Raw genomic sequence first — 22,972 nt, 5'->3', positions numbered from 1 at the left:
AAAACAAATATGTTAATGGGGTTAGAATAATTAACTTAATTTAAAAAGAAAGCAAGTTTATTTTTCTCACCTCACTGGTAGAAAGTCTCTTACTTTTTTATGTTTATCAGAAAACAAGACTTGTTGTCTTCTGTCATTTTGCTTCTCAAAGAAATTTATCTTGATATGAGAATGTCTAGATATTTGTACTTGAAAACTACTAAGATTTTTTCAATGTAATGTGATGAAAAGTGTTATTGACACTATGTAAATACAACCAGTTTGAAACAACAACTAAAGCATGGCTAAACAACAATTCTGTATTTTACCAATGGATAAATGCATCTATGCACTGCAAGTTATTCTTTCTTTCGCAAACTTGGATTTCATGTATGCATTTGGAGCCCTATCCCAGAAATCTGTGTGTCACCGGTCTCACGAATCTGACAGCTTGTGCACATTCCCTCAAAGTGCTGCTTCACAAAAGACCTCTGCAGCAGCTCTACAGACCTGATAGTTCAGAGCAGCCAGTCCTGAGAGTCGAGCCGACCCTCTCTGGCACCCAGTAATCACTGCAGTCGTGACCCAACACAAAACAGACATTTTATGTTGTACAAAGTCAAGTCAAATATTGTCATTTGTTAATATTAGTATGAACTCCACAGGCCTGAGTTTGTACAAATCTTTAGTTTCTAAACATCTCTTGATTAATAGTTTCATGCTCTCAGTGGTCACGAAACACAATGTACTTGGAGTGTTGCATGTGAACCCATGTTTTACGCAATCTGGATTGAAATTTATTTTGCTTTGTGTACATTTCTTCATGGTTTTTGTACCAAGTGACTGCTGCAAAATGTAGGAGGGTATAAATGAACACAGCTTTTTGATGTCAAAAACTAAAAAGTTAGAAAGCATTTTAGTCTCCCTTTTTAAAAGTGATAAGCATAGTTTTTATTACTGTCCTAACTATGTTTGAAAGTATGGTTAGTTTGTACTTTCCTTTTTTTTCTGTTGTACAGTTGAGTACCACTCATTGAAATCATGTACATCATTCAAAAGTTTGCAGTCTGTACGATTAAATGCTTAGAAGTTTCTTATGCATACTGAGGATTAATGAAAAAAAAATGTGTACCATAATAATACAGTAAATTTGTGTGTGTGTGTGTGTGTGTGTGTGTGTGTGTGTGTGTGTGTGTGTGTATATATATATATATATATATATATATATATATATATATATATATACAGAAAAAAATGTACAAAAGTGGTCACTAGGGTGGTACCTTTTAAAAAAGGTAACTTTTTTTACCATTTAGGTACTAATATGTACCTTTAAGCACCGGCGGCGCCAGGGGGCGGTCTTGGATCATCCTCTTCCTGATTAAAAAATGTATCCGGGATAAAGATAAAAAAAATGTTTCTCTTCAAACTACGCAGAACAATAATAAATAATAATTATTTCGACATTTATTCGTACACTGAACCGAGAACCGTTTCTGTCAGACGCGTCCGATTCGAGAACTGACAACTGAGGAGCTGATGATACTGCGCATGTGTGATTCAGTGTGAAGCAGACCGACTCACACAGCATCTGAACCAAACTGATTCTCTTGGTGATTGATTCTGAACTGATTCTGTGTTAATGTTATAAGCGCGGGTAAACCGAAGGCTTGAATGAAGGGCAGTCATCGCCAATGACATTACATCGAGCGCAAAAGAACCAGTGAACCGTTTTTTTTTTCATCTGGTTTATTTGATCGAATTGTCCGAAAGAACCGGTTCACTTGCGCACCTGCTCATTTGCCCCTTAAGTGCCCTTTTGTCAAAACAAAATTCCTCGAATTTTTTTGTTGAATAACATTCCCTTTTGTGAATGCCTGCCCACGCCCAATCATAATATTAGTACAATTTATTAATAATAATTTAGCCATAGATAAAATGATCAACATGATGACCTTTCACCTGATGACGACGAGGTCATTGATGATTCAGTCACCACGCCGCACGCGCATTTTTAATTGTTAGAGGATATTTTCAAAACCTTGGCAGCTGGTAAGTGGTGTTTCATTCTCAGCGAAGTGATTTTGATGTTTATTTACTTATTATTATTTTACAAGAACGATGTGATGTGAGAACATGCAGGTATGTTGTTTATATTGCTGTGTGTGTAGCCTGTAGTGTAGAAGTAACAGTAGCGTGCTGTTTGAAGGAGAAAAGTTTCACAGGCATCGAAGGGTCTGGTCTTTTTTATGTTATTTGACTAAACTTTTATTATATTACAGTACTTATTTATTTTTTAACACGTTGAGTGCCTTAAAAATAGTTATCACAACACAACACGGGTAAGGCTTATTCAGATTTTCTCATTCTCTGAATTATCATTATAAAAATAAAAACGAAATGAATTAAAATATAATTATATTTTAAATGTGACTCAAATATTTTTTTTTCTGCAATAGCAACAGTGTTTACAACAGCAAGACCACTTTAGCCTGTAAACTCAATAATATCTCTCTGGAAATAAATTTAAAAATATCAATGTCAATAAAAAATGCATAATATACCTGACATCAAAGTGCAGTGTGAAGGAGATGAATAACAAATGTAGCCTGTCATTTGTTTACATCGCAAAGGTGTTAAATTTTAGACAACTACAACAGCAATAATAATATTAATCACTATATTCCAGTGTATCAGTTTTTTTGTTTTGTATCAATATTTAAGGTGGACTTATTGATTAGGTGCAAGAGTAGTAGTGATGGTTAAAATAATAGATTAATGCTGAAATAGTAAATTGAGCCTTGTTCCTAGATAGACAGAGAGTGGAAAGTAGTAGATCAAATGAGGAGATGGAGATAGAGGAAGAAAAAGAGGGAGTAGAGGCACAAGTGACAGAAAGAGAGCAGACAACAGCAAGCCAAGAGACAGAGGCTGGTGAGAAAGAGGAAAATGTAGAGGCACAAGTGTTTAGTTTTTACTATAACCGCTGTTCTTAATTATTCTGTAGAACAGAGAAGAAAAAGCCATCAGGTTGGAACAATTTAAGACATTTCAGTATCTAATCCCAGAGCTATTATTATTTTAAACTTAAAATTGTCTTCTCTATTGTTTCTTTTTCAAAACTGCATCAAAGCATTTGCTGCTGTATCAATACATAATCATCCATATCGATACGCGAATCAGCAAGGAATGCATCACAATTTATTGTTGTATTGATATTTTGAACAGCGCCATTTAAACCCTTGTTCCATGTGCCCCTTTTATACTTTGAGCACCTGCCCCTCCAAAGGTCTCTACACGGCCCTGTTCAGAAGGAGTGTCAGCCACGTTAAAAAAGTTAACCGCTTAAGTCATTCGTGGATTAATGCTTATTGGAGACGCGAACCATTTCAAACAATTCAGTTCGATTTGGTGAATTGGTTCAAGAAGATCCGGTTACATCTAATGATTCGTTCGTGAACCGGATATCACTTCACTTAAGTGTTTTGAAATCTCACACAACAGAGACTGAAGAGAAGACAATGCTGAATAAAGTCATAGTTTTTTATATTTTTGGACCAATCAAATCAAAATTGTCTGGAGCCGCTACTGCCTTTAAGGTACCAATGTAGACTCTTTAATTACAAAGGTGTGGCTTTTGAAAAGGTACCGCCCCAGTGACAGCTTTTGTACCTTTTTTTCTGAGAGTGTATTAGTAAATCTATTATTAAATCTAGTAAATCTCTTAAATCTAAATAGTTTTCTATTTGAATATATTTTAAAATATAATTTATTCATGTGATGCAATTTTGACAAAAACCAAGAGCTCTCTGACCCTCCCAGACAACAAGTGTCCTAACACGATCAATGTCCAGAAACGTATCTAAGACATCGGTAAAATAGCCCATATGACTTCATGGGTTCAACCGTAATTTTAGGAAGCTTCGAGAATACATTTTGTGTGCAAAGAAAAAAAAAATTCTCCATCCCGTATGCTGTTGTGTGCTGCCGTTGTGGAGAATATCATAATACTGAACTCCTGATGTCACATCGACTATTTTACCAATGTCCATTCTACCCTTTAATATTTTTTTTCTGGAGTTTTGAATAATAGAAAGTTCAAAAGAACAGCATTTGTTTAAAATATAAATATTGTATAATATTTTGAAAGTCTTTACTGCCACTTTAGGTCCATTTGGATACTTGCTGAATAATAATATATATAAAAAAATCTTACTGACCCCATTTATACATAAATCCAAAGGATTCTGCTGCATCATACCTTAAAGAAAGAATTTGAAAGAAAATAAAAGCAGAAAAAAATGGCCTCACATCCCTCCTCCCTCCAGTTTTGCAAAACCTAAAGGTTTTTAGTGTGTTCGAGACAGAATTGAACACTTCAGCCTGGGTGTATTTCATCAAACACAATGCGTGATTGTAAATTATGACATCAGCAGCCATGCCGCTACATGGCATAACTGTCATAATACATAACAAAATGAGCTGACGGCAGAGACAGATGAAAACCAGGCTGGGCCTTTGCTAGAAATGCCTGCCAGATTTATTTCAAACATCAAGGGCCTGCTTATTTCAGCCAGGCCTCATTCATCAGAGGCATGTCTGGGCTCCAGCACGGCCTCGGCCCGGGAAAGGAGAGTCTGTAGCCGTCGACCCGCTGTCTCTGAGGACAGTTGCCAGGGTACGAGGGCCAAAACCATCTTCCCCCGTCTGGCATCCCACAGCGTGACTCCTGGCATGATCTAGACAAGGTACGGCTGGAGGTATAAAGACTGTCTTTGGAAATGAATGTGGCTGGCGGCGAGGAGGACAAAGAGGCAGGAAAAAGCTGGCGCAGCAGTATAACTGTACTAATGTGTGTACAAGAGAGTGCGTTACAGATCTCTAATGCATTAGCTAAATGTAAAGAGCTTTAAAAAGGCTGCGGCTTCGCACATTACACATTCACATCACACTGTGATTCACGGCCCCCGCCCTGACGTGCACGCTAATTAGCGCTCGGCTAACGAGCTAGGTTCTCCATTAGCACCCTGAGCCTGAGGGTGATTAGCATTATGGGGGATTGTATGACAGCGTCCGGCTTTCTCTCACTCAGTCGCTGATTAAAAGTAGTGATCGACCGATGTATCTGTTTACCGATATTTTTCCCGATATTTAAGCATTTTTCCATAATCGGGTATCGGTTTTGTAATATCGGATTCGCCGATTTACGGCGCCATCTTGTGGCCGTTTTGAGATTTCCGCCATTGCAGCCCGGGTGTCTGAGGAGATCAGTCAACAACAACTCAGTGCACAGGTAAATATATGTTCTACTTGGTTTGCTTTAATTAATCAACTTTATTTAACATAACAGACATGCACAAATGAGATCTGAGACATAAATTCCTGATATAGTTAATTTATGCAGCTTGTTTCTAAACAATTGAGACGAACTCATTGAGTCACGTAGTGTAATTCATCATGTGCCCCAATAAAGACGTATCTTTACATGAATTAAATAAAACAGACATGAATGAGTGCATGTTGAAAATAAAAGCGTTTAATTTAATTCTCTATCTGTTGTATTTGCTCACCATTAGTCTAGAAGAGAAAGTTTGTTCATATTGCTTAGCAACTGACGGATGATCTGGAGGCTTAAGCACGTCGACTGAATGAAACTTTTGACAAGATTATCTTGTTTAAACACCCTAGATTATATTATCATTTACTACATAACAATTATTTCGCTAATACACATATAAATATAGTCTACCGCTTTGTGGAAATTAATTATGATCTCCATGCGCGATCGCGGTTGATTAAGTTATAGTCAAACAGCACTTTGTCAGTTGGCATTTCATGATTTAACGTTAGATTAAATTTAGATCATAAAATGCCAACTGACAAGTGCTGTTTAACTTTATATAGTCTCGGGGAAAAAAGTTCGTTCATATTGCTCAGCACCTGACTGGGTTGATGATCAGGAAGCCTCAAGCAATGCCACTGAATGAAACTTTTGACAAGATTATCTTGTTTAAACACACTAGATTATATTATCATTTACTACATAACAATTATTTCGCTAATACACATATAGGCTACATATACCGCTTTGTGGAAATTAATTATTTATTATCTCCATGCGCGATCGCGGTTGATTAAGTTATAGTCAAACAGCACTTTGTCAGTTGGCATTTCATGATTTAACGTTAGATTGAATCTAGATCATAAAATGCCAACTGACAAGTGCTGTTTAACTTTATATAGTCTCGGGAAAAAAAGTTCGTTCATATTTCTCAGCACCTGACTGGGTTGATGATCAGGAAGCCTCAAGCACGGCCACTGCATGACATTTTTGAAGGAAGCAGGCTTACAAGGCAGAATGCTGAAAGACTCTGTTTTCTACACTAAAACCTAGTTCTGCTTAAAAGGCGCTCGCTCACTCAGCAAAAATGGGTTTTATTTGTTTGGTGTTTACTGCTCTCTTATTGCAGTTGGTGTAGACAAATGTAACATGGGATGTTTCTGGTGATGGAAACCATGCTAGTATTTTCAGTGATTATGCTTGCGTGCACATTAATATTGTGATATTAATCAGAATATGATCAGATTTTATGTAGTCAGTACATTTTTACAGAAATTTACATTTCTGGAAAGCATTGTATTGGCTGAATTTGATTATAACAATCAGCTTAAGGCTGGTTCACACGGCAGGATAATTATTATTTCCCATTAAAAACAAAGCACAAACTATGGCCACTGCATCCTCTTCGTCCGCCATGATTGTTTACTCTAAAGTCACGTTTGATCTCGAGGGATTTTGCGAGATTTCCCGTCTGACCTGGGAATGCTCGGGAGTCAAATCGGTTCGTGTGTGATGTGTTGATATTGCCGTGTGGCTGCACACCACACACGGAGCGACCAAAACTGTTAGACCCGTGATTTTTTATCGCCGTGTGTGGGGTCTCTCAGGTTTGGAAAATCTGCCGACAATTTTAAAATCGTCCCGTGTGAACCAGGCCTTAGCTGGGAGTAAATGGCTATGCACTCCTAAATAGCCCTCCCGCCCCCACCAATATGTTAGAATCATTTTTGTGCTTTATTTTTTTACCTGTTTTTATTTTTTTACCTCATCAAAGCTTTTATTTTAAAACAAAGACACTTAGTAACAGTGCGCTTAAATTTTTTGGACTCAGACCCCTCTATTTATTTGTGTATAAATATAATGTTTTTTTTTTTTGTATGCAAGGGGGGAGTGATTGTTATAAATAAAATGTTTTTTTCAGCTCATTTGTGTTGTAATAATTGTCAGAAACAGAAGTATAACAGTAAATAAATATCGGTTCTGCATATCGGTTATCGGGTACATAAACATACAAATAATCGGTATCGGTATCGGTTATAAAAAACCAATATCGGTCGATCACTAATTAAAAGGCAGCGTGCTTCCTGTCTGTGGGACTCAACTTCCGCCATTATGTTCTGCTGCAGCCTCGATGAAGCTGAGAGGAGACGGTGAGAGAACGCTTTGCTCCCTCTCTCGGACGCAACTCCTTCTCACATACAAAACCTTGTAGGCAAAGAAAGAGAAAAGAAAGCGAGGGATGTTAATTTATGTGAGAAGCAGATGCATCAGCCTCTAAAAATAAACAATGCGGGATCCAAATCGTCCTTACTTGTATGGTGCACATTATGATATGTGTTATCTCTATCTATCTATCTATCTATCTATCTATCTATCTATCTATCTATCTGTCTGTCTATCCCTCGTTTTTTCTTCCAAACTCTCGCTCTGAACTCTGTTTGTCATTCCCTCTCACAAACACTCCATTGAAAACTCCTCGGCTCCTGTCGTGTGTTCCAGAAAAACCCCTTACAGACTCAGCAGGCCGGAAAATTGGCCCACGCTGTCTCAGTTAGCTTAGCTGATCCTTATTATCCACGTTTCCAAGGGAGCTATTGGTGGGTTTTTTATCTAACGTACCGGGGAGACGCCCTGCGACCCAGTGGCTGACTGCAGCAGCCCAAAAGGGAAGGTTCAAACGTTAATGGCAGCTCTCTGCATGGGACAAAGAGCTTTACAACGCGTGGGAAAAAGTGGTCTGTCAGCTTCCTGGTACTGGGAGAGCTCGCACTGACCCAAAAGGTCAGCCAGCGACAATGCTTCGTCCCAACAGGGCTGGTTTGAGACAAAGCCTTTCTTTTACATCTATATTCATCACTCAGGGGCGGTTTCTGTTGCTGTCTGGAGCACAGTCGCTAACACACAAACATACACACACACAAACAATATGAGCATTTTTAGAATAACTTTTTCTGTGATGAACATTTTAATGAACTTTCAACGTTTTAAAGACATTTTAAATGGTCTTTGAGTCGCAGTTCAATGTTCAAATCAAAGTTAATTCACTTCAGCCTTTTAGATTTCAAATACCAATCATTTAATGTCATATAAGTTTACAGGGGCCCATAAATATATGTCGTCCACTTCCCCTCTGACCCCTGGACAACATGCTTTTGACATGTCCATATGGAAAGACAAAGAAGCAGGTCAAGTGAGGTCTGGTGAGCATCTTAATTTTGCTGGTCCACAAAAGTGAAGTGAAGAGACCACAACTCACAGAGAGTCATTGAAGTCCACTTGGTCAACTATTGGTTTGACCTGCTGACCAGCCGGCCTTGTTCATGACCACAACACCCGTCAGTGACAATGACAATGGTAAAATAAACAATTTGCGACTAGTTTTATACACTAGTCAAAGATGTATTCTGTAATAATCTAAAAGTTTAACCCATTCCAAATCTAACGGGGAAAAAAAAAACAAGTTGTGCACATGAACATATTTATTTTCAAAAAGAAAATTCAATGCTTTGTTTTCTTTCGAAGTCCCGTTAACAAAATAAAAATGCTATATAAATAAACAAATAAATAATTTACTTTGCCAAATACTATATATATATATATATATATATATATATATATATATATATATATATATATATATATATATTTTTTTTTTTTTTTATTATATATTTTATATAATTTAATCTAATTTATATATAAATAATAATTCAAAATATTTGTATGTAAAAAAAAAAAAAATCATGCAAAATTTTACGCATGATTAATTACAAAACGAAGCTAAGGTCACAAAATGTACATTTAATAATTTGCTAAATAGTATTAAATACTGTTTCTTGTCAGCAGGATTTACAGACAATAAATGTGTGACTCCGTGAGAAACGAGTGTCCCCCATGGCTGTCTTCCTAAAATGCAAATTTTAACATATTATTAAAACCATCTGTGAGCTATAATTATGCATTGAATGGCTGACAACAGTGTCACCAATATGTTCCCACATTCCTAAAATCCTGCTTGTTCAAAGGTAATTCCAGCTGTTGTGGGAAGTGTGCTCTCAAAATGAACCACAATGCACTGCTTTACCCAGAATCTATCCATTTTGACCACTGTTAAATTGCCCACACCAAATGTTACTTAAAAATAGTTTTTGCATGTGTATTTACCTATTTAAAGTGTCAATCTACTATAATAAATTGTATGTTCTTTCCGATATAAAACAAACAATCCTTAATTAAGTCCGTTCCGTATTCCTTTGTGAAAAGCACAGGCACGGCCAGCGGGAAGTTGTAAACTCAGAAAGGGTTCAGTGACTAGTCCCCTGAAGTGGAGGGCAGGTCTGTTGGTTTTGACTTCAATGGATTAGGCAGGTTGTTAGCGCGTGGAGTGAGAGGGCAGCTGCTCGTGGTACTTTGGTCATTCAGAGCGTATGGATTACAAGGTGCCAGAAACGCTCGGCCCAGCGGTAGGCAGTCCGGCTGCCCTAAGGGAGGTCAGGGGTTAAATGGTTTGTGTCAGAGGGGCCGAAACCCATAATTGAAAATGGACCTTGTCCTCCTTTAGTTCACAAAACCAGCAGAGTGGTTAAGGGCACGGGGTCTGACATATGAAGTCCACTGGGCACGAGGTCACGGCTAAATATATTTATACAAGTTGCATTTCCACATTCAATCAATCATTATAGTTATTGAGAAAATTTTCTTTGCTGCAGTTTTCATGCTCTGCCTGAAGACACACAAATAGTGTAAATGCATCTACATTTAACATCTACATCATCAACTTATATATGTAATGCAAATGTATGATTTTCAGTTTTTAAATGATCCGTGTAGCTACCATAAAGTCTTCTCAATAGTAATTCATATTGTCAAAACAGTATGATATTCTGACTATTACTTCTCGCTCTTTTCATTTGATCTTGTGTTTATTCTGGTTGTGCTGACATCGATTTAATCATTGCTTGGAAAAAAATGTTAATCGTCTGTTCCCTTGATGAAATATTAGTAGGAAGACGTTCTTTCAGGTCTCTTTACTCGAGCCTGCTGGGCTCTATTTGGGCCTTTTGAATGAGGAAAATAAAGAGAAAACTGAGGCAGGAATACGAAGCATATAGAGTCCTTTCTGCTGACCAACTGTGCTGTCGGTGGGCGCTTGTAATCTCTATTGTGCCTCGTCACAGGACAATTAAATCACTCCACCGGAGTCCTGCAGCTCTGTCAGGCCACTAACGCAGGCCTGGGTTTGAACGCGGAGAAATATCGTGATTACAGAAGTGTGTGTTTGAATAAACGCGTTTATCTACAGCTAACAATGTTTTTAAAACAGATAGTTACAGTTCAGTCACGGTAAAACACAAGGAGAAACAAAACCTTGTCGTATTGTTACGGTGTGTATCACTGCGCAGCATTACTAGATGTGTAATATCAACGTTAATGTCTGGTACTATATCTTCTGGCGGAAGAATTAGCCAATTTGGGTTTTTTAAAATATTTTTGTATATTACATTTCAATGGTGTAATTGTTTTATTGTCAACGCGCTTTATAAAATCAAAATTAACACAGCACAGCTTTGAATCCGTGGTAAGGCACAGAGGACTCATTTTCGACATTGATTCGGTGAATGAGGTACTATGATGCCATCTAGAGTAAAAATTGTGAATTGTGTAGTTTTTCTTTGTTTTGTTTAATAATGTTAATTCATTATTAAAGATAATTTAATATATATATATATATATAATTAATTAGTAAATTTTTTATTTATATATATATATATATATATATATAACTTATTACCTAAAAATATATTCATTTTTATTATCTTACGGCTGGAGTAGCCTACACTACACAAGTTTTGCCAAAATTCGAGGTCCAGTCTACAGATTTGTTTTATAGCTTCAGAATATGATTATATCCCAGAATATCTGACATGTATTATATTTTTATGTGATTTTAGAACACATTTCATTTGTAATATGTCTGTCTCAGCCATTTATATTGTGTATGATTGCTTTGGTTTTTAGATTTCATGAGATTTCTTTTTTTAAGAGATGGACTTTAATCTGAATATTCAGATTTATTCCTTAAAATTAAACTCACCACCTTAAATACACAATATTGAAATAATAATATGGTAAGAAATACACAAAGAAATCAAATAGACAAATGACAAAATTCCTTTTATTTGTATATATATTAGAAAACATAATCACTGTATTTTACAAGAACATATTAAATAAGTGCATGCATACCTGATAGTGTAATCTCATTTACATCTTTATGCATATTGTCAGGAAATCATTTTAGAAAAATTCAAAAGCAAAAAGCATTCTTTTCAATTTTGTGATTCCAAATATGAAAATAGTTTTGATACAAAATACCTTCTTTTGCATTTCTTGGTAGTTACTATATTGGACATATATATATAAAATCAGACATAAAGATGTTTTCTCTTGATCGCCCACTCAAATACAACATTTAAAAAGAAAAACCAGTCAGAGTGTAAATTCATAAAGCATATTTGGTCTTTTAAGGCATTTTTTTAACCCGCAGCACCAGTTAGTTTACATGCTTTTTTTCCTTCTCCGCTTGTCAAGCATCACAGGTTTTTAAGTAAAATGTGGTTTTAGTTTGTTTTCAGAGGAAAAACTGTAATAGTGTTTCACATTGCAGAACGCAAACAGTAGTTATGAATCTGGACAACATCACTTCTGTCACCTGGAAAACATTTCATGACAACTGTGGAACGTTTCTTCTCTCTTTATGAAAACGCATCCTGTAAATAAGGGAGTGAAGGTAAACAAACATTCTATCACTGCCTTGTCTGTCTAATGTGCCATCTATGATCAAAAGTAGTTTATAGTGTAACAGAACCGACACATTAAAGCTTTTCAAGTGTGTTTTCCTGCAGTCTATCGGCTGCTGTTGGTCACTGAATACTGAGTTTGGGTCTGCTGCAGAAGTTCAGTGAGTGCCAAGAGTTTTTTCAAGATGTGCTGTGAGAGAAATACAACAATTTCACCCAACATGAGACCACAAGTACTGGCTATCATCATTAAAGGTTTTACTAAGTTCTAATGGTACCTGCTGCGCGCCCCTCTCATTACTGAGCATCCTCAGCTCATCTAAGTGTGTGACACAGAGCTGATGAAGGGCAGCGAGGTCACGGGCCAGGTCAGTGTTAAAGTGCTCTGTGGGTTCAGGCAGCTCTGGGACATTCTGAAAAGAGCAAATGCATGTAAACAGTAAAGACACACTAGACATATGACACAGGGGCATGTGAATATGACTTCATCATTGTGGTTATTTGGAAAATTAATAAGTAAATAAACAAATGCATTTGACTATAATTCCATTTTAACTCATCGCTGAGTATTTCAGTGTAGAAAAATGTGGATAATGAAGTGTTTGCGCCCCCTGGAGGACATCTGATTAATTTCTTGTAAGACTTGAGTTAAACTGTAAAAATAATTTTTTGAAGTTGCAAAAAAACTTCTTTCTGCTAGAAGTTGACAAACCCCAAGTTCGTCCAAAAAAGTGATCATTCTGTCTTTGTTGTTCTTGATGAATGGATTTACTCCTTCCATGTACGGCTCCTGAGATGGGACACAATGAAACATTTAAAGAAAGCAACAATTATAGAACTAGAGAAGTCTTTAAAGACTATTAAAATCCATTTAAAGTGTTTATTTTACTTTGGCACCAAATTCCACCAGGTTGGCCAGATTTTGGACTGCTTTGGCCACTAAGGTGAGTGTCCGGGATGCGACAGGGGAAGGTGGATCTGCACAAATAGATTATTATTATTTTTAAAAGATTTATACATTTCTATATTTAAAGTTTGCCAAAATATTGCTGATGCCTATTTAATAAAAACTGAACAATTTAGAATTGACCAATCACAGCTCACCTGCAATGATGTTAAAGATTCTGGGGTTGACAATAGCAGGACAGATCAATCTGAGGAAGACAAATCCACTGAGAGAAAAAAAAAAAAAAAAAACTTTTGTAAAGCATTTTATTATATAGCTGTTGATAAATTTATACTTTAAAAATATGACATGGTATTAATATTGAATTAAATCCATTATTAAATCAAATTTTGTCCTCCAACACGACTATTTTCATACCTTACAACTCTAGTTCTCATGGTTGTGTTTCTGGGCCACTTCTGCTGTACAGCTTTCTGTAAACATCCATATATGAACCTGAGAGTCCTGCGAGAAAGGAGTGAACATGTCTAAAACTCCATTCTCTCACATTATATCCTTGTTCTGATCACAGAGCTTATAGGCAGAAGTATATTTATATATACAGTGACTCACGGAGGGAGGATTTCAGCAGCCATGAATATTTTCTCCACCAGCTCAGACACAATACTCAGGAGATGAGCGACATTCACATTCACATCCTCATTCTTCTCCAGTTTAGATGGATTAAGCTAATTTACAGTGGAAACAACATGTGTTTGGCAGGCAAATGACATGCAAACATGTTAGCCAGTCATAAATCATAATAGGACATTTCGATTTTTAAATGTTAAAGATTCTGTATAATTTGAAGTGTTAAAGAGATGATGTCAATATCTAATTAAACCTTAACTAACATTATTAGAGGATCTCAGTGGGGGGAAAAAGGAGGATATGGATATTTTGAGCATGATAATCTCTATGCAATTTTAGTTAACCTAAAAAAATCTAAGTAATACCTCACAGGACTGTCTAGACTCCATGATCTTGAGGATGGTGTCTTTAAGAGCATGATGAACGAATGGAGTAGCTGTAGCTTTCATGTACTGCTCCATCAGTGTACTGGCCAGAGTGGTGGCACGAAAAAGAGTCGTCGCTTCATCTGAAAAAAAAACAAGCAACTGTGTGAAAAATTCTGCTGAATTCAGTCATGCAGCATAAGAAGAGGAATAACAGTACCTTCAGCGCTGATCTCACGGTCATTGAGCTCTCGCAGCAGCTGGGCCTCCAGGTTCTCATGTCTAAATATCCTGAGCAGAACGCTGGCCAGCAGAGTGCGGTCCTGTCCACACACGTGGGCCAAAGCACTGATCACGTGCAACTCTTTCAGCAGAACCAGCTGAAAAAGATCAACTATTATATGCTGGAATGAGTTGCTAGTTCTAATATAATGGTCTCTACCAGGGTTACTACTTTTACTAAACAATTAAAAAACAAATTGTGTTAACTGACATACAGCTGAAATTAAATAAATTTTAAACAATTTTGAAATGTTTAACAGAAATAAATGTAAGCACTAAAAATATTAACAGCAAGTTCTGGAATAAAAAAAACCCTTTAAACTAAAAAAAAAAAAAAATTATATATATATATATAAATAATGTGTGTGTGTATGACAAAAGCACAACATAATTACTTAAAATATAACTAAAATTCAAATGAATTCTGAAACTATAAAAACCTAAAAAATGTTTAATAATAGTCCTTTATCAATATAGAAATAATAACCAATGAACTAAACTCAGTCTCAACCACCAGAAATATTTCTCACTGGCCATTACTCGGTTTTTTCATAAATATACGGTAATTTTAAAAGTTATAATTTTTCAAGTGTGACAGTATTTTTTTGTTTCCACCAAAAAATGAAAACTGTAATTGTGGCTTTTTTTCCAAAAAATAAATCAAATTACTTTTTTTCCTTGCATATACAAATTCATATTTTAAAAATGTTAACTTGCAATTCCAAGTTTATTTGATACAATTGCAAAAGAAAAGTCAGAATTGTGAGAAAAAAAAGGAATGTCATGGAATTTGTCAAATTTTGAATTAATCAAAAGTAGTTAATTACACTTAAATCAAATCACGCAGTGTACCTTATATGTAAATATAAAGCCGCAAAAGTCTATTTAAAATTTATCCTGCATGTTCTGCGTGTCTCTGATAATGAATGGTGCAGACGCACGGTTTAATTTTCTACACACTGAAGCGCTCGTGGCGATTTCAGCGTCTGCTGTCTCACTAAATGAGGACGAACACACATGAACAACATCTCCAAAACTACTCTGAGAGTCACTTCATTAGCATTTGATTTGATTAAAAATTGCCTCATATCACATACTTACTTAGCAGCTACCCGTCAAAATAAAAGAATGTACACAGTTTATTACTACTTCTACTACTAAAATGAAACAAACATTATTGTTTAGGATTAATCGCACAACATTTCTTCTTTGTTTAATTTTAATAGTAAACCCCCTTTTTTGCCATAAAATAAAGTTTGCTTAATTTTCAGTAATTAAAAGATAAATGAAATTAATGTTTTATGCTTTAATTTGATAACCAGAAAAATTTAAATACACAACATAGAATATCTGAGGGTTTTTTATACATTCAAATAATCAGAATGTGGTGATTTTAATTAATCATGCTTTTTAATTAACAAAATTTGATTGAGAGTTGAGAAAACGTAAAAAAAAAAAAAAGATTTTTTTCTTGCTGCGTCCCCCAGTTTGGGAACCACTGCTTTATGATTTAAATGGCTCTCTTTTCTTTTAACATTTAAAATGGCAGACAATAAAATGGGCAAAAAAAACGAACTTGCATTGAATAATCAATATCATAAAATATACAGATTTCTTTGTCGCAACTGTCCAGTAACTGAATTTTAGTTCTACGTTGACCGTGTTTATCTATATATCAACTCATGTATGTAACCAACCTCTTTTAACTCGTTGTACACCTCCACAGGCATGATCTTCTCCACAGAGTAGCGCACTCTCAGCCGGAGTGAGCTGGGCGCCACGTTCTTCAGAGCCACGTGGGAACTCAGAGGAAACCACTCGTCAATCATCTGACCCCTTTGTAGCCGACACAGAGGGCAGCACATGAACACTGCGGGAGAAGAGCGTACATTATTCCTTAGACCAAACCATTTTGAAAGTCTGAGCATGACGTAATAAGAAGGAACGTACAAATATCATTCTCTTTGCTTTTCTTTGTCTTGTTGCTGAGGCTGATCTCAAGCCTGTTGATTTCACTGGATAAGTCACTGCAGGAATATTGGGAAACATGAATAAAAACGTTTGATTTTATAGAATTAGTCAATATCTGAGGAAGTGGCTTACTCGAAGATGAACTCCTCTGTCCACACAGGGTTTTGGCCCTCCCGCGGATGGGTTTTTGCTACCTGAATGCTGTTCAGGTAAATGTTGCAGTAGGCATTTGTGAAGTGTTTACTAGGAAGGTGGTGAGCCTCCTCAACATTTAGAAATAAACTACTGACCTGTAAAGATATGTGTAACACATGAGGAGTAAGCGCTGTATTTCATATGACGATAAACAACTGAGAAGCAACGGAGAGTTTACCTGACGCAGGCGTTTGTTTGAGCAGGGATGGCTGGGTTTCCTAAGGTTACTACAAAACGTTTGCAGACATTTCATCCAGTCCTATGCAATTGAAGGGGGTAAGAATACATTGAACAGAATTATATTTAGCGTTCTACAAAGGCAATTTTTCTATCCTCACTGCTGCATGACAATATTACAGCCAAACAGATCATAATCTTATTTTAAAATCAAACTGTAATATAAAACTGTGTATTGTGCTCCTGTTATGTGGTTTTTTTGTTGTCGTTGTTGCAATTATGTATTATAAATAATATTGTATTGTATAACTGTATAAACGTCTGTTCAAAAGTTTGGGTTTCAGTAACATTGTAATCTTTTTGAAAGAAGTCCTTTATGCTGATAAAAATACAGTAATATGAAATATAATTAAGTACAAATTGAAAGAACAGTTTTCTATGTTAATTAATTCCTCTGACGGTAAAGCTGAATTTCCAGCATCATTACTCCAGTCTTCAGTGTCACATGATCATTCAGAAATCATTCTTTTATGCTGAATTGGATCTGCTTCTCAATTTACTGTAATTTAGATCAATTTAATGCTTCCTAGCTGAATATAATAATAAAAAAAATCTGACTGACCCAAAACTTTTGAAAAGTAGTGTATGTTGAGCTGGATTTGGGATGTATGAAATTTCCCTTTGGGACTGAAATCAGATGACTGACAAATGGCGTATTTCATATGTTAAACTCAAGTCAGAAAGTGTTACTCTGATGAAAGTGTATTAGCCAGCATTGCTAATGAAGGCATCGGTACCTGAGATTGTTCTGGGGTCTCTCCAGCAAAGTAAAAGATACACTGCTCCTCGCTAAAGTGCTGTACAACTATCTGGAAACAGTTCGGCCTGCAGGAAAAAAAAAAAAAAAAAAAAAACGCTAAATGTATTTCAATCAAACCTAAAGTCAATCTGTTATCACTGCATGATACAGTGGGAAACAAACCTGCCAAACATGCTGTCATGGACCTCATACACATAACACACACTCAAGTCGATTAAACCCTTTGGTTTAGTTGCTCGCTTCTCACTCTCAAAGTAGATCAGCTGGGAATCGTTTCCCTCAAGGATGAAATATAGATTTTTCCATCTTTTTCCTTTTCCTATAAAAGACACAAGATCTTAGTAAAATGCTGTTGGTAAAGTCTTTAATGTAAAACTACACTGAAACACTGAAAAAGTGGCAATACCTTTACTGAACAGGACATATCCTTTCTTCACAATGTTTTTATAGAAAGCATCCTTGGTCTTTTTACGGATGGTGTTGTAGATTTCTTTGCCTTCGACGGTGTCAGTAAGCACCTGCTCCTGGTGCTGATGAAATCACAGATTTCAAATCACTCACACAATAACATCATTAAAATGAATCAGTGTTTTTGGAAAAAGACATACTTGGACAGATAAAGCATCTTTAAGGTTGTGGCCCTCAACTATCTGTTCCTTCCTGTAGTGTACAATGATGTCATCCATACTGTACAAACACAAGCAATGTGTGTCATGAAACTCAATTTGATACATTCCAAAAGCCATAAAATGCTCCCAAATTGCGTTTACCTTTTGTAGTAACGGCCTCCCATCATAAACTGGTTGCTGGGTGTGGGGCTGATTTTAAAGCGCTGGATGGTCTCAGTGGTGCGGAAGCACAGCGAATAGTCCCCAGGCGTGCTGTCAGATGGGCGCACTAAAAAACTGCCCACCTGCCCAACTGTGGACAGCGATTACAGGAGTTAAGCAGCTGTAACCCTTCACGGTTTATTGCTTTTTTACCTTTTTACTGACCGACCTGTCATTAGTAGGTTGTTAGCCTCTTGCTTGTTGATCTTGCCATGAAACCAGCTAAAAAAGACAGATGATGTTGAGCAGATCATAAGAGGTTAGGCATGAAAATAATCATGTATTTCTATTAATTTTATGCAGTGTAGTATATTTTGTATTACTACCGGAAACTAACACCACTCAATCAAGAATCGAAAATAAATAAACTCACGCTTTCCCCTCATGTGGGTCTTCTTCTCGTCCCTGTGAATATGTCAGTATAGGACACCCTGTCATAATACTGTATATATACATATTCATCCAGTTATGGACATGTGTTTATTTATGTTTTGATTCTAAACAGTGTTTCTACTAGTGCTGTATGATTAATTGAAAAAGTCATAAAATCACGATTTGAGCGTGCACTATTTCTAAATCGCTTTATAGCACAATTTTCCATGGCCCTGACCTACCACACTATGCTGCCTGATCCAATCAAAATGCAGCGCGACTAAATGGAGCACAAGAACAGAACAGATTGGGCATATGCCCACGTAACTCCAGGTTCACACACTCCATCTGTAGTGCATATTGTTTTCAGAGCCCATGTTAATGGATCAGAGCATTCACACTGCACGCGGTAAAAGATGCGAAAGATGTGAACAGAAAAGGTAGAGAGTTGTGAGTGCACAGGACACAGTATGAGCGAGAGGAGACACGTTTTGTCACAACTTTACTTGGTGATTATTTTGACTTGTGTCTGTTCTAGAGACATGTCACAACTTTCTGATAAAGCTCTAATTGGTTCTCTTTTGGAAATATGTTTCAAATTCATACTCAATACATTAATAACTGTAAAGCATCTCTGTGTCTGTCAAAATCGTGATTAAAATCTAAATTGCAAAAATGATCAAAGAAATTGCGATAGATTTTTTTTGTGTATCTACTCACCACTTCCTTCACAAGGTCTTGGACTATTAGACCCTGTTCATCTGTTCGGACATTCGTCACCCACAACCAGCCGTCTTCCAGTTCATTATGGACTATAAATGTGTCGCCTTTGAAGAAACTGTGAGCACAAGAATAATTGAGTAAACTTTCTGAACATACATTAACACGTAACTTATTCATACGATTACATCATTACTCAATTCCAACATGCCAAATAAACATTTCTTATTATAAAAAAGAAAAAAACATTTTTTTTTTGTGGAAACCATAATAAAAAAATAAAAAAAACAGTATTAATTTGAAATATTAATCTTTCATTACATTATAAATGTATGTACTGTCACTTTTGATCAATATGAAGTATCCTTGCTGAATAATGTATACATTTATAAAAAAAAAAATACAAAAATGATAAAGAATATATATATATATATATGTTTGAAAATAAAAATAAAAAATGACCTGATCTCATCAGTTTCAGGCACTTTGGTGTATGGGAGAATTGCTCGCACCCTCCTGCGGTCTTCAACAGGCTTAGAAAACAAAACATTGTTGTTGTTGTTTTGTTTTTTTAAATACTGTAACAAATTTTCTTCTAACAAATTCTACACTAAATGTCTACCTCTGGAGGGGCGACTGGTGATATCAACTTCTCTCCTTTCAGCAGACAGGACTCGTAACTGTAATAACCAATCAGATCCGACAGAGAGGAGAAACGACGGCCTCCAATGTAGTAGTCTCCACACATGGCGATGATCCTGTAAACATTTATTACTCAGGTCACAGATACCATCTCATTATCTAGGCACAAAACCTTGCAGATTAAGATGTAAACACATTGCTAATAAAAATGTGCCATGTCCATTCGTGATTGGTTCAATTTAAAGATGGGTTCGATTCTAAAGCTGGAGAGAAAGATAAGATAAACAAACACCTGAAATGGCTGACTGTGTTGGTCACGCTCAGGAAAGACAACACAAATGAGCCGGGTCGGCGGTCACTCTCCCTGATGAGGTAGCTGCCAGACGTCTTGGCCTGAAGCAAACGCTCCTCTGCGATCATCCGGTCCAGCTTCCCATGATACCACCTGTCCAGTTACAAACTCCATTACAAATCTTTTACTATTTTCATCACAGTTCAAAGTTTAAGGAATACTTTACCAAAAAATTTCAATTTACTATAAACTGACTCCATCCAAGATGTAGAGGAGTTTCATTATTAAAACAGATCCAGAGAAATGTAGCATTACATCACTTGCTCACCAATGGGTCCTGTGCAGTGAATGGTAGGGGTGCTCCGATCACGATCGGCCGATCATTAATGCGCATCTCGTCAGTAAAGCCGGTTTTCTAATCAGCAGTTAATTCCATCAGGTGCGTGATTTCACATAGAGCAGCTGTTACTACACAGAGCCGTTGTTAACTGAGAAGATGCGCCAAAAAACGCTGAAAATGAAGTGGATTTGCGCATCTTCTCTATTAACACCGGCTCTGTGTAGTAACAGCTGCTCTATGTGAAATCACGCACCTGATGGAATTAACCGCTGATTAAATAACCGGCTTTACTAACGAGATGCGCATAACGATCTGCCGATCGTGATCGGAGCACCCCTAGTGAATGGGTGCCGTCAAAATGAGAGCCCAAACAGCTGATAAAACATCATAATAATCCACAACACTCACATCTTGTGAAGAGAAAAGCTGCGTGTTTGTGAGAAACAAATCCATCAAGACTTGTTTAACACCTATCCTCTATCCATAATTTTGCTTAATATAATAGTCTTGTATGAATCAGGAGAGAAATATGCACAGATCACCATTTACAAGAAAAAACAGCCCAAATAAATTTTAAACAAATATGTTGGTGAATTTTGATGCGAGGACAACAGACGATAGATTTTATTATAAAGCGTTATTATGGGTTATGGACTTTGGAAAGAAGCAACAGTTATAATGTAAAACTTTAATGATGCATTTGTTTCTTACAAACATTCAGCTCACTTCATAAGATAATAATTGAGGAAGTTGTGTGGATTACGGTGATGTTTTTATCAGCTTTATGGACTGTCATTCTGACGGCACCCATTCACTGCAGAGGATCAATTGGTGAGCAAGTGACATAATGATACACTTCTCTAAATCAGTTTCGATGAACTCATCTGCACCTTCTATAGCTTATGGGTGAGCTAATTATCAGTCATTGTTTTTATTTTTGGGTAAACTATCCCTTTAAAAACTCACGGGATGCATAAATGGGGATGTCATATTACACAACTCACTGATTAGCAGGTGGCGCGGTGAGGGTTAAAACAACTTCCTCATCCTCCCCAATTTCCTGCACATCAAGAGCATCACCTTCTTCAACGATGCCCAGTGGAAGACACAAAGGGGCCGCTAGGCACTCCTCAGGAATCAGTGATGCAGATGGTATCCAACCGACAGCTCCTTCATGTGGATGATCTGATATCCCCCTACCAAAACCTGAAAAAGACCCCAATATAACATGTCCCGTATTACTACCACCTGCCTTTGAGCCAAACATGACTGTTCCAGGTCTTGGATCCTTTCCAAATACAGTATATGTGACCCCAGGAGGCTGTTTAGGTGGTAAAACCGTGGAATGGACAGACAAAGCGGAGCCCAGGTTCGAGATCTGTATCCTCTGACCACGACAGGCTGGTAAATGTGTGGTCCCATCTCCTCCTGCCCCAGCCATCCGGGTCACCACCGAGAAGGGATCAGGCTCCTCGCTGCCACTATGGGTTGCCATCATTGTCACCCAGGGAAGTTGACAATGAAATCTGACAGTGTTCAGGAGGGTTTCCCCTCCCGAAACACACAACTACACCTTTATTCCCTTTTAGGAGCGTTTCCTCTAATTCACTGTGGTGGTTTGGGTCTAACACAAGACAGACAGCTTCAGATCGTCATTGTTTGCTTTTCTCCTAATCTGAAAAAAAGGACGAACACAGAAAAAACTCAAATACTGAGATATGCCTTAGAAAGTAACGTTATCATTGTTTGCACATGATGCTAGCGCATTTTTGCCTTCGTAATCACATAACGATCTTATTTTTCTGGGAAATAAACATCAGCTGTATTACGAGTAACTGATTTTCGCCTAGAATAAGACTAAACAAAAACCGAATAAAGTTCAATCTGCACACAAATGACGGCTATGTGCGTTAGCTCGTTAGCTTGGTTTGGTTCTGGCCAGGTTTGACACAACAAAAGCCCAGCGTTTAAGGTTTAGTTGAGCGCTAAGGCTTTTGTTACAGTGAGGTAGGAGAGTTAAAAAGTTGGGAAGAGATGTTAAAGATGACGTTAAGGAAGATTTGCGTTAACTTTTGGTTTCACTCACTTCGGCTAGTTTCATGTTGAGAGTTGTGTTGTGAATTCTCGCGCAGCCTTTGCGCCCCTCAAACACTCCCACCTCGCGTGAGCCCGCCCGCCGCGCTCTCCCCACTGCCTTGAGGCGCGTGCCCGTCACATTAAGATGAGGGTTTCTTTTAAATGCAATTAATTTATTTTTAAAGGCAGCGTGGCATCACGTATCACGCATCTGCAGTAACGTTACTGAGGTAATA

The 22,972-nt window shown here is 37.0% G+C and overlaps 1 protein-coding gene across 1 annotated transcript; it reads right to left on the bottom strand.

Moving 5' to 3' along the window:
- Window positions 1-11,472: 11,472 nt before the first annotated feature.
- On the bottom strand, window positions 11,473-22,871 carry LOC127966043 (ras GTPase-activating protein 1). Its single transcript, XM_052566865.1, has 26 exons — window positions 22,747-22,871; window positions 21,665-22,335; window positions 20,321-20,473; window positions 20,009-20,144; window positions 19,849-19,919; window positions 19,387-19,504; window positions 18,668-18,699; window positions 18,464-18,516; window positions 18,235-18,385; window positions 18,073-18,151; window positions 17,871-17,994; window positions 17,627-17,783; window positions 17,442-17,529; window positions 16,646-16,726; window positions 16,405-16,562; window positions 16,252-16,328; window positions 15,999-16,171; window positions 14,240-14,399; window positions 14,020-14,162; window positions 13,637-13,752; window positions 13,442-13,528; window positions 13,222-13,289; window positions 13,007-13,095; window positions 12,830-12,907; window positions 12,396-12,530; window positions 11,473-12,307 (listed from the first exon to the last, which is right to left on the bottom strand). Exons 2-26 carry the CDS (start codon window positions 22,156-22,158, stop codon window positions 12,224-12,226), a joined length of 3,105 nt encoding a protein of 1,034 aa, XP_052422825.1. The 5' UTR covers window positions 22,159-22,335; window positions 22,747-22,871; the 3' UTR covers window positions 11,473-12,223.
- Between the last annotated feature and the right edge of the window lie 101 nt (window positions 22,872-22,972).

The sequence above is a fragment of the Carassius gibelio genome, chromosome B10 (assembly GCF_023724105.1).
Source record: "Carassius gibelio isolate Cgi1373 ecotype wild population from Czech Republic chromosome B10, carGib1.2-hapl.c, whole genome shotgun sequence".
Lineage (NCBI taxonomy): Eukaryota > Metazoa > Chordata > Actinopteri > Cypriniformes > Cyprinidae > Carassius > Carassius gibelio.
Note: the sequence above shows the minus strand (reverse complement) of the source record. Positions and strands in the feature narration are given on the sequence as shown.

What these genes read in the sequence shown, in the direction of transcription:
- LOC127966043 (XM_052566865.1), bottom strand. Translation starts at nt 22,158, where the DNA reads ATGATGGCAACCCATAGTGGCAGCGAGGAGCCTGATCCCTTCTCGGTG. An exon ending in ACAGAGGAGTTCATCTTCGA is followed by an intron (nt 16,329 to 16,404) that starts GTAAGCCACTTC and finishes ATATTCCTGCAG; the next exon opens with TGACTTATCCAGTGAAATCA. An exon ending in ATGAGAGGGGCGCGCAGCAG is followed by an intron (nt 12,308 to 12,395) that starts GTACCATTAGAA and finishes TTTCTCTCACAG; the next exon opens with CACATCTTGAAAAAACTCTT.